The sequence below is a fragment of the Hemitrygon akajei genome, chromosome 12 (assembly GCF_048418815.1).
Source record: "Hemitrygon akajei chromosome 12, sHemAka1.3, whole genome shotgun sequence".
Lineage (NCBI taxonomy): Eukaryota > Metazoa > Chordata > Chondrichthyes > Myliobatiformes > Dasyatidae > Hemitrygon > Hemitrygon akajei.
In genome coordinates this window covers 22,654,936-22,667,324 of record NC_133135.1, presented here as the reverse complement: position 1 = coordinate 22,667,324, position 12,389 = coordinate 22,654,936, and the positions used below count along the sequence as shown (strand labels likewise).

Below are 12,389 nucleotides of genomic sequence, written 5' to 3'. Positions count from 1 at the left end.
TACCCCATTATTATATTGCACTTTATTGTCACCTGCACTGCACTTCCTTTAAGGCTTTTAAACTTTATTCTGCATTGTTGTTTTTTAACTTTTTATATCTCAGTATATGTTGTAATGAGTTGATCTGCATGAGCAATATGCAAGACAAGATTTTTACTACATCTTGGCATATATGACAATAATAAACCAATATCAATAAAGCAATTCCAATAATAGACTCTGGCCACAAATTCACTCTTGTAAACTCCAAAATCACCACCACTTTTGTGCCTGTACAAGTCTTTCTGCAGAATTCCTGTTCTGCTTTCTCAAATATGACTTCAACACTGCATCTGTTGTCAATCAGCTCTGCAGAGTTCCAGGCTTCCACCTAGGATCTATCTGCAATATAGATCCAAAATTCAGTGATCAAAATACCACCATGGGTAGGTAGGGTCATGAAGTGTTTGGCACAGGAATTGGGATGTTAGGTTAAAGTTGTACAAGACTTTAGTGAGACCTAATTTGGAGTATTATGTGCAGTTTCGGTTACCTGCCTACAGGAAAGACGTAAATAAAGTTGAAAAAATTTACAAGGATGTTGCTGTGCTTGGAGGAACTGAGTTATAAAGAAAGATTGAATAGGTTAAGACTTTATTCTTTGGAACATAGAAGATTAAGAGGAGATTTGATAGAGGTATACAAAATTAAGAGGGGTGTAGATTGGATAAACGCAAGCAGGCTTTTTCCACTGCGGTTGGGTAGGACTACAACCAGAAGTCATGGGTTAAGGGTGAAAGGTGAAAAGTTTAAGGGGAACATGAAGGGAACGTCTTCACTCTGAGGGTTATGAGAGCGTGGAATGAGCTGCCAGCACAAGTGGGAGTAGGCAGTTTAAATGGTTCAGCACGGGCTAGATGGGCTGAAGGCCCTGTTTCTGTTCTGTACTTTTCTATGGCTATGAATATGCACTAGAAAGAAGGAACAGGAGTGGGTCAACTGGTTCTGTGTATCCTTGGGTTTATCTTTATCCTCAGCCTTTTGCAGTGCCTGGTAAGCAATGACAGGTAAGGTCACATCATGTTTTATGTTTACACTGAGGGGAAAGCCAACAAAGGTGAACAAAGTTAATGAGGAGGTTAGATAGGGAAATGATAGAAAGCGTCTCATCATAGCAACCATTGTTGGTAGAATCTCAGGTGGTGACGAGATTGAATATATCTATTCAATATATGTATACCGTAATTGATTTACTTGTTTATTTTTTATTATTTTTTTAATTTTATTTTTTTTCTCTGCTAGATTATGTATTGCATTGTACTGCTGCTGCTAAGTTAACAAGTTTCACGTCACATGCCGGTGATAATAAACCTGATTCTGATTCTGATAGCAGAGGTGTTCATAACCAGAGGGTTTAAGGTAAAGTGTAAGAGGTTTGGAGAGAATTTAAGAAGATTACTTTTCCCCACCCAGAAGATGGAGGCAGAGGCTCTCACAATGCTTAGGGATATTTAGATGAGCATGGAGTCACTAAGACATGAAAGGCTACTGACAAAGTGCTGGTAAACAGAGTTAGTGTAAATGGGAAATTGATGACAGGGTGGGCTTAAGGGCCTTTTCTGTGCTGAATTGCCTCTGATACGTCATGCAATTTATCTGCTATCCAATATTAAATTAGCAAAAATTAAAATCCTTCTCTTTCCCAGTCATAAACACCTTTCACTACCAATTTGTCTCCCTGACCACTGACATCCAACAGATTGCTCAGTCTTTGATGACCTACTTGACCTGAGCTACATTTCCAGAGCTAAATCCATCCCATAATCTGAGTAGGTGATCTACTTGCAGAACATCACCTGTCTTCGCCCCAACTCTGCGCACTTCCTACTGAACCCCTCACACATGCCACGACTCACATCTGGTAAGATGGTGACATGTTCAGTTGCAAGTGCCTCTCTGGGTCCAAACAAAAATGTAATTGTTCATCCTTTACACCTTATTTTTTACCATCGCAACACACTGCTAGATATTGAGAACACCAAGCACTGCAGGTTTATCCCATTAGTGAGTTGCTCGACAGAAGTGAACCTGAACTTGTTGTACTTTGTGTTGCAGCCTGCTTCAACTACCCAGGGAAGAAGGCATCGGAGGCAGTGGGTAGTGGTGGTATGTGGTCCAACAAATGGCGGAAATGCTTGTTTTGGACATTTATCTTGTGATCACAAGACTCTGATGGACATTGGCAATGTAGAATACAGTAGGTCCAATTCACTGGTCCATTGGAAAAATCAGCGGTGGGGGGGCTGCCTGGCCTCGGTTGTTGAGTGGGCCAGGCCCTCGTGCCTGAGGGTCACCTGCTGCAAACTCCCAGGAAGGAGACGCTGGAGCTGGCTGTGTGCCGCTAGATTCCATGCTGGGTTGGGGGACTCACTCCTCTGTCAGTGCTGCCCTCTAGTGCTCAATTGATGGAAGTCAAGCTGGATTGTGTTTTCCTGTGGCTGGACTTGCACGAGATGAGGAAATGCTACAGGATTGTTCTTGCAGAAACATGGCTCTAGGCCAACATCCATGCACCATCAATGTACAGGCCTTGACACCCAGAGACTGAGGCTATATTATTATTTTTATCAGTATTATATGTTTTTTTTTGTACTATACATGCTATGTGCTGTGTGTCTGTTGGCATTCTACTTTGCACCTTGTCCCCAGAGGAATGCTGTTTTGTTTGGCTGTAATCATGTGTATAGTTGAATAACAATTAAACTTTATTTTCAATTACTCTTCTGGTCAATCCTTCTCATTCTATCATCCAAATGGTACCTACACTCAGTGGTGTGTGGCCAAGTGGTTAAGGAGTTTGTCTAGTGATCTGAAGGTTGCTAGTCTGAGCCCTGGCTGAGGCTGTGTGTGTGTCCTTGAGCAAAGCACTTAACCACACATTGCTCTGCGATGACACCGGTGCCAAGCTGTATGGGTTCTAGTGCCCTTCCCTTGGACGACATTGGTGGCGTGGAGAGGGGAGACTTGCAGCCTGGGCAACTGCCCGTCTTCCACAAAAAAAAAACTTGCCCACGCTTGCGCCCTGGAAACTTTCGAATGCACAACTCCATGGTCTATCGAGACTAATGGAGGCCGACACACACTACACACTCAGTGGCCATTCTAATAGATGCCAGCTATAACTAGTAAAGTGGCCAGAGTATATGTTCAAAGTCGCCTACTGCTGTAGCCCATTCACTTCAAGGTTCAGCGTGTTATGCTTTCAGAGATGCTGTTCTGCACACAACTGCTGCTAGTGTGGTTATTTGAGTTACTGTTGCCTTCCTATCAGCTTGAACCAGTCTGGCCATTCTCCTTTGATTTCACTCATTAACAAGGCATTTTTGCCCACAGAACTGGCACTCACTGTTATTTTTGTTTACCGCACTGTTCTTTGTAAACTCCAGAGACTATTGTGTGTGAAAATCCCCAGGGAATCAGCAGTCTCAAACCACCCCATCTGGCACCGACAATCACTTCACCATCGAAGACACTTAGATCACATTTTTCCCCATCCTGTTTGTTCTGAACAACAACTGAACCTATAACCATGTCTACATGCTTTTGTGCTTTGTGTTGCTGCCACGTGATTGGCTGATTAGATATTTGCATTAACGAGCAGCTGTACAGGTGTAATTAATAAAGTGGCCCCTGAGTGTATTCAGAACTCAGTGATACATCTCATCTGCGTTTGCTTACCTCCTTTGGCACTGCCCTTATTTTAAAAACTTCTACTTTTAAACCTATTATCTCTCCCCATCACTGTCCCTCCCAGAACTCTACAACCTCTGAAGGACTTGGCTTTCTTCCATTCATTGTGTTCCAGCATCCACAAATGGCCTCAGGCCACCAAGGTCGGTTGTGCCTTGAGCAACTAAAGCTCTGAAATTGCTTCTCCAATCTATTCCATCCTCACCCTCTTGTCTCCTTCAAGATGCAAATCTCTTGACAAAACTTTTCTAGGTATTGCCCTGACATTGCCCTCTATGCCTTGTAGACAATTTCTACACGCAGTAGCTACCTTATTATGTACAGGAGGTACCCAATAAAGTGGCCACGGGGTGTATTTGATAACACTGCTGAGAAGGGGCTTGGTAACTTTTGATAGTTAAAGAATCAGTAGTCATTGTGCCCAACTGTTATGGAATCTTGAACAACACACACAAAATGCTGGTGGAATGCAGCAGGCCAGGCAACATCAATAGGGAGAAGTGCTGTCGACGTTTCGGGCCGAGACCCATCAGGACGAACTAGTAGAGTGGATAGGGGAGAGCCAGTGGATGTGGTGTATTTAGATTTTCAAAAGGCTTTTGACAAGGTCCCACACAGGAGATTAGTGTGCAAACTTAAAGCACACGGTATTGGGAGTATGGTATTGATGTGGATAGAGAATTGGTTGGCAGACAGGAAGCAAAGAGTGGGAGTAAACAGGACCTTTTCAGAATGGCAGTCAGTGACTAGTGGGGTACCGCAAGGCTCAGTGCTGGGACCCCAGTTGTTTACAATATATATTAATGATTTAGACAAGGGAATTAAATGCAGCATCTCCAAGTTTGCGGATGACACGAAGCTGGGCGGCAGTGTTAGCTGTGAGGAGGATGCTAAGAGGATGCAGGGTGACTTGGATAGGTTAGGTGAGTGGGCAAATTCATGGCAGATGCAATTTAATGTGGATAAATGTGAGGTTATCCACTTTGGTTGCAAAAACAGGAAAACAGATTATTATCTGAACGGTGGCCGATTAGGAAAAGGGGAGATGCAACGAGACCTGGGTGTCATTGTACACCAGTCATTGAAGGTGGGCATGCAGGTACAGCAGGCGGTGAAAAAGGCAAATGGTATGTTGGCATTCATAGCAAAAGAATTTGAGCACAGGAGCAGGGAGGTTCTACTGCAGTTGTACAAGGTCTTGGTGAGACCGCACCTAGAGTATTGTGTGCAGTTTTGGTCCCCTAATCTGAGGAAAGACATTCTTGCCATAGAGGGAGTACAGAGAAGGTTCATCAGATTGATTCCTGGGATGGCAGGACTTTCATATGAAGAAAGACTGGATTGACTAGGCTTATACTCACTGGAATTTAGAAGATTGAGGGGGGATCTTATTGAAACGTATAAAATTCTAAAGGGATTGGACAGGCTAGATGCAGGAAGATTGTTTCCGATGTTGGGGAAGTCCAGAACGAGGGGTCACAGTTTAAGGATAAAGGGGAAGCCTTTTAGGACCGAGATGAGGAAAAACTTCTTCACACAGAGAGTGGTGAATCTGTGGAATTCTCTGCCACAGGAAACAGTTGAGGCCGGTTCATTGGCTATATTTAAGAGGAAGTTAGATATGGCCCTTGTGGCTAAAGGGATCAGGGGGTATGGAGAGAAAGCAGGTACAGGGTTCTGAGTTGGATGATCAACCATGATCATACTGAATAGTGGTGCGGGCTCGAAGGGCCGAAGGGCCTACTCCTGCACCTATTTTCTATGTTTCTATGTTTCCATGAAACGTCGACAGCGCTTCTCCCTATAGATGCTGCCTGGCCTGCTGTGTTCCACCAGCATTTTGTGTGTGTTGTTCGAATTTCCAGCTTCTGCAGATTTCCTCGTACTATGGAAACTTTATTCCTCCGGTCTCCTTCATTCTCGTCAACTTCTGATCAGACTTTGGGGGGGAAAAAACAACAGAAATAATTGCACAACGTAAGTCATAATTGCAAATATTTCCCTGTTTGTGTAAAACTCTGCGGTACAGTGGTTACTGGTGGAAATCCCGGCGCGCTCGGCAAACTTGGCCATGCTTCCAGAATTCTATATGATCACATCTCCAGACGGGACCACATTACCACATTCTTAACCAAATGTCATAGTTGCGATATGACAGAATAGGAATTGTTTCTGTTTTACTCACCAGAGGATTAATTTCTGTGGCACTGTAAACCCAATGGGTTCGTAGACTCCGTAAAGATTTGGTTGGAAAGACGCTTTTGCAGATTTGCTAAATAATGCGCGTGAATATGTGTAAACACACCTATATTTTCCACGTAGGCAGTTGCGATTATTCCAAATGTTTATATTTAAATTCGGGACACGGTAACTGGAATAAACGTGGAAAAGATCCTACTTGTTCATCATTTTGGTTTCAACCCGTTGAAAAACATCCTACAGGACTCATCTGTCAATGCTTTGCCAAGTTGTTGTTGGACACGTCGGAGCTCAGCTTTCTCCTATTTGCTAGTCCTCACGTCGTGCCAATCCTGTCATTCTTTGAGATCCTTTTGTTTCTGCGCTGCTTTGCAACATTAATATTGCTACATAATGATCAAAGTTTACCTCGACAGTCGCCTCTGTGCGAGTGAAACCCGTAACCACAAGTCCACCTCCATCAAAGCCAACCAAGCATTAGAAAGTGAATATCAGCAAACACACTCGCGAATTTCTACAGATGTACGGTGGAAAGCACTCTGACTGACTGCATCGCCGTCTGGTATCGGGGGGCCACTGCACAGGATCGGATTAAGCTGCAGAGAGTTGTAAACTGTAAGCTCCATCCTGGGCACCAGTCTCTGCAGTATCCAGGAGGCGGCGTCCATCATTAGGGACCCCATCACCCCGATCTCATTGCTGCCATCAGGGAGGAGGTACAGGAGCCTGAAGGCACTCACTCAACGATTCGGGAACAGCTTTTCCCCCTCTGCCATCCGATTTCTGAACGGACATTGAACCCATGAACACTACCTCACTACTTTTTTTATTTCTATTTTTGCACTACCTATTTAATTTAACTAGTTAATATACATACTTGCTGTAATTCATAGTGTTCTCTGTTATTGCGTATTGCGTTTTACTGCTGCCACAACGTCAACAAATTTCACGACGTACGCCGGTGATATTAAACCTGGCTCAGATTTTCTGACACACTGCCCGTTGTCTCTGTAATATCCCACATCGGCCAGGGTCACTGTGAGTGAGACAAGTGTGTTCTTTCTCTGTGTTAATAGAATCCATCCCTACACATACCTCTGCGTATTATTTGAACTTTGATCTCCCATTCCATAACCGGAACAATCCCTTGTATTAGCGAGGCAGGGCCGTCTAGGACAGAAATTACAGAAGTTCAACGCATCTTAGTGACAGCAAAGCTCTGAGCTTCGTTACTGTTGATTTGGTTTCTGCTAACTTTCCCTGCGGCCGCAGTTGTGGCTCTCCCCTGCTGTGCAGGGAACTGAAACCTGAGCACCTTCAGCCTCCTTGGCTCACTACAGAACAGCGCCCGAATCAAGCTCTTCGGTTCGCGATGTCCGCGCCAAACACACTATATCCTTTCTGCCTGGTCGTGCTCCAGAACCTTCCATTCCCTGCATATCCGTGATTCTGTCTAAACGTATCATAAACGGCATACTACCTCAGCAGTCCGTTCCAGGCACCGGACACTCTGCGTAAAACTAAATTTGCCTGGCACTTCTTTAAACGTCCCACCTCTCACCTTAAATACAGTTCTCTAATACTATACTAAACGTTTCTACTCGGGGGAGGGGGAGATACTGGCTGTCTACCCTCATCATTTTATATATTTCCATCAGGTCTCCCGTCAGCCTCCGACACTTCAGACCCAGCTTGTCCAACACACACAACATGCTGGAAGAACTCAGCAGGTCAGGCAGCGTCTATGGGGGGAATAAACTGTCGATTTTTTCGGGCCGAGACCCCTTATCAGGGCAGCCTCTGCTTGCAAGCTCCTGTGTTTGTTGCCTCTCCTAGGCCTGTCTACATTCTTCAGGTTATTAAAAGATGAAGACATTAACCGCTGCTTTGATTGGTTTCGTTTCCACATTTTCACACCGAGAGCACAGCCTTTCAATCGTCGCAAAACGAATAAGGGATTGCAATAAATAAATATTTAAAAGTGAGAGGCATAGATAGCTCTAATAGACTAAATGAGGTATTTGACATCACGTAAGCGCGGATAGGGAATGCAATCAATCTTCACCAAAGCCCGATTGGAGAATAGTTGCAATATTGGGTCCATTTTGGGGCGCGCTATTTCATAGACGGTTGTAGGGTGCAAGCACTGGGGGCGGGGGGTTCATATGGGAAGGATTAGGAGGGGTCTGGGAGAAAGCTGTAAAGCATCATGAGGGGAACGGATATGGTGAACAGCCAGGGTGGAGGGAGTCCACAACAGGGCAGAGATTTTAAAAAAGAAAGATTTAAAATGGACCTGACCGACGATTCCATCGTGCACATATAGAAGAGGCTGCCAGAGGCAGGTACGATTATAACATTGAAAAGACAGTTGGGCAGATACATAGGTAGAAAACGTTTGGCGGGAAATGAGCCAAACACAAGCAAATTCGACCCGCTCAGATAGCCTGGTCGCAGGGACGAGTTGGGCGAAGATCCTGTTTACGACTCCTAGTTGTTACCATGAAGAGCGGAAGAAATCAAACGAATTAAGTCTATTCCAGAAGCTGATAAATTTTGATAAGGACAGAGAATTATTGGGTGATTAATCTAATCTTTTCCTTAGTATACAAGAACAAAGTGAAATGCAAGAATTTATTGCACAAAGCTGAATTGGAACCGGAACCTCAGACTTTAAAATAGTTTGCCACACATTCCGTCACTTTTAACGCGCGAAATTGTGAAAGATTGTGGGCAATCAAAAGTGGTTAAAGAGACAACGCAGGCGACACTTCCTTCCGCGCTGTGTGTGTTTCGGTATTATCGGTTCGTTAAGAAGTTTGCCAAAGAAACTTTCTGAAAAGTTCGTTCTTGAAATCCACTTCCTTTATCACACGAAACCACGAGGAAGTGAGTCACAGTGGACACGTCTTGTGGAATTACCTGCATTACCCAGGTGTAAAGGGCGGTGCTCACCATGAGGATACGGAGCCTACTTATTGGTGGAGGGGACATCCTTATTTCCAGCACACTGCGAACTGTGGCTGGGAGGGGCAACGACTGGTAGAACCAGCAGATCTCTCCTTCCATTGGCTATTCCGGGAAAGAGGGCTGCCCCCGAGCAAAGTTTTTAATTGCAGTCGGGAGTAGATTTAGGAGAAGCAGCGAGGAACTTGTACAACAAACTTGTGAGGACTGGTTCATTCGGTGATTCCATTTTATCTCGATTGAGCCACACCGTACGGGCACAAACTTACCTGACACCGGGAGAGAATCGCTGCTGCCTACCGCCCCGAGTTTTAATAGCGCCGATCCTCTCATTCCTCTCACTATGGGCTGTGGTGCTGTTATACTGGGATTTATCATTCTTTGTCTTCACTTTGGGCACGTTTCAGGTAATCTGGCCAATCTGACGATCGATGCTCCGATCGGAACAGAGTTGATTGAATGCTTTAGTCGTGAATGAACATACAAAAAGAACGGCGGATGTAATTTAATCGTGTTGGGGTTGTCAAGGAAGGTGAATTTAAACCAAACAAGAATTGGAAAAATGGGTTGAGTCGCAGAGATTCATATACAATTGGTTGGCAGTTTTGCGGGGTGATTTTTTTTTTGGTTGGCTGCCGAACAGCCTGTAATCAAACCACCCCCCCCCCCCCATTCTAATGTAATTAGTCCGTCCAGTTCGTTTACGAGCCAGCGCGGATCTGGTCGTGGAGAGCTCCGGAGTCAGACCCAAGCCGCTCCGTGCAAGCGCAGGTCACGTTCAGATCTAATTCAGCCAATGTTCACATGCAGTTTAGATATTTAAAAACCGTCGTAATTTATAAATTCTGGTTGCTACGATAGGTTGGTCATAACGGTCTATCTACGTTACATAAACTCATCCATACACAGCTGGTCTGCAATCTTCCTCGAAAAGAAGCGCCCTGTCGAACTGATCCCACAGCAATTGGGGAGGGAATTCCGAGATTGATGTTTAGAGATGGCGAAAGAGTATTTTTCCAGCATTTTCTGTTTTTTTTTATCTGTGACTTAATAATTGATAGTTGACTTTAGGAGTAGCAAAAGCAGGGAGGAAGACTTCAGCAGGTAGCGAGCTCAGGACTGGGTGGGTAGGCTGGTGAAAATGACAAAGCTGAGGTAATGTGGTTGCTAACTCGCCTCGCGGTCAAAACTTGCAGCAAGTTAGAAAGAAGCGCACCTGAGGAGCAGATTAAAACTGTGGAAAAGCCAAGGAGAGGTTCATGGGTTAATGATGTGGGAATGGGAAGCAGGGAAGGCAGTGCAGGTTACTCTGTAGTTCTGACCCAACAGTTAAGTGTGTTTCGATGTCAAATGATTGGTACTAGCACTGAGCTAGTTCAATGCACTATCCACATTACTAATTAGTAATTAAAGCAAAAACTACTGGAAATACTCAGCAGCTGGAGCAGCAACATGGAGAGAGGGGAAGCAGAGTGACTGTGACAAGCCCGTGACATCTTGTTGGCAAAATAAGATAAGAACATAAGAAATAGGAGCAGGAGTAGGCCATCCGGTCCATCGAGCCTGCCCCGTCATTCAGTAAGATCATGGCTGATCTCATCTCCACCTACCTGCCTTTTCCCCATAACCCTTAATTCCCCTACTATGCAAAAATCTATCCAACCTGGTCTTAAATATATTTACTGAGGTAGCCTCCACTGCTTCATTGGGCAGAGAATTCCACAGATTCACCACTCGTTGGGAAAAGCAGTTCCTCCTCATCTCCGTCCTAAATCTACTCCCCTGAATCTTGAGGCTATGTCCCCTAGTTCTAGTCTCACCTACCAGAAGAAACAGCTTTCCTGCCTCTATCTTACCTATCCCTTTCATAATTTTATAAGATCTCCTTTCATTCTTCTAAAGGTAATCTGCCTGCTGAAAAGTCATCAACCTGATAATGCTTCTCCACAGATGCTGCCTGGCATCATTTCCATCATTCTCTATTTAGTTGCAGACTACGGTATCCACAGGATGCTTTTTGATGACAAAATAGTGAAGTCACACCCAGGTGATATATAGATGCTCGCTGTGTATCAAGAAATCTTTAAAGACACGTTATGATTTTATGATAGAGCTGGATGGTACTGAGCTCAAATCCAGCTGGGTTCCAACGTGGACAGCAGCAGTATCTTGCCACAAAAACCCCATGAACAAAACCATAGTCAACGAAAACTCGATGACGCCCAACAGCAACGTGATTTTATAATTCATTTTTTGTGTTAAACATTAGACTTTCAAGATCTCACACAAATTCACTGTTAAGCTCTTGCTCTTATGAGGAAGAGAAAACTGACCAGTACTTGGATGAATGAAAAATTAACACTATTCTTTTTTTAAACCTTCAGGCACTTCATTGAAACCTGTTACTAACGTAAAGTGGAAATCATTCAATTTTTTCACAACACTAGAATGGGAAAAGACTTCGGAAAATGCAGTGTACACAGTGAGATTGTCCAGGTATGTAAACCATCCCTGTAAAATGTACAGAACTCGTAGAGAAAGCCCCTTTCTCTGAGTAGTTGGAAGCCAGTAAAATGTGTTGAGTGCTTTGCAAACTATCACGTTCTGTTTGAAAGCCTATTGCGAGCCAACGTTGTGACAAATGAACTGTTCCAAAAGGATTAAAGGAAAGTCGGAGTTGTGGTGCCTTCCTCCGTGCTCTTGTATTGCGTGGTAGCATAACAGTTAGTGTAACATTATTACAGCGCCAGTGACCCAGGTTCAATTCCCACCACTGCCTGTAAGGACTTTCTACTTTCTCCCCGTGAGCACATTGGTTTCCTCCGGGTGCTCTGGTTTCCTCCTACATTCCAAAGATGTACGGGTTAGTAGGTTAATTGGCCATGTGGGTGTAATTGGACAGTGCAGATCTGTTGTGGTGCTGTACGTCTAAATCAAATAAAATGAATTAATATTCATGCAGTGTAAACAGTTTCCAGTATAAACCTTGTGAGATTTATAAAACTTGGAAACGGAGCAACGTCTGTCGTTAACACAATGTGAAACTAAACTAATCTTTTCTGTGTGCATATGATCCAATTCCCTACTGCGTATTTACGAGCCCATCTAACTGCTACTATTGTTTCTGCTTCTACCACCACCCCATCTCTGTGTAAAAATAAATATATCCTACACATGGCCTTTAAACTTCCCTGCTCACATTAAATCTGCACTCAGTGGCCACATGGTTAGGTATCTTGTGTACCTGATAAAGTGGTCATTGAGTGATCTTCTGCTGCTGTAGCCCGTCCATTTCAAGGTTCAGTGTGTAGCACGTTCAGGGTCTCCTCTGCACACCACTGTTGTAATCATGATTTGTTTGAGCTACTGTCATTTTCCAGTCAGTTCCAATCTTTCTGGCCGTTCTCCTCTGACCTCTCTCATTGGCAAGGTGTTTTTGCCCACAGAACCATGCTCACTGAATGGTTTTGTTTTATTGCACCATTTTCTGTAAA

General features: G+C 44.1%; 1 protein-coding gene and 1 long non-coding RNA gene across 3 annotated transcripts in view; one reads left to right on the top strand and one right to left on the bottom strand.

Annotated features, from left to right (window-relative positions):
- Positions 1 to 6,609, bottom strand: part of LOC140736551 (uncharacterized) — a 160,086-nt gene extending 153,477 nt beyond the window's left edge. Inside the window, exon 1 of the long non-coding RNA XR_012100964.1 lies at positions 5,915 to 6,609. This is a non-coding gene — a long non-coding RNA (uncharacterized lncRNA). The remainder of the gene's footprint in view (positions 1 to 5,914) is intronic.
- Positions 6,610 to 9,037: 2,428 nt separating this feature from the next.
- LOC140736795 (tissue factor-like) overlaps positions 9,038 to 12,389 on the top strand; it is a 50,884-nt gene continuing 47,532 nt past the window's right edge. The window contains exons 1-2 of one of the 2 annotated variants that reach the window (XR_012101008.1): positions 9,038 to 9,302; positions 11,280 to 11,391. Coding sequence is in view for 1 of the 2 variants with exons in the window: in XM_073062722.1 (XP_072918823.1) it covers positions 9,239 to 9,302; positions 11,280 to 11,391 (176 nt within the window). In the remaining variant the exon portion in view is untranslated. The remainder of the gene's footprint in view (positions 9,303 to 11,279; positions 11,392 to 12,389) is intronic. The other variant, XM_073062722.1, reaches the window with a different exon arrangement.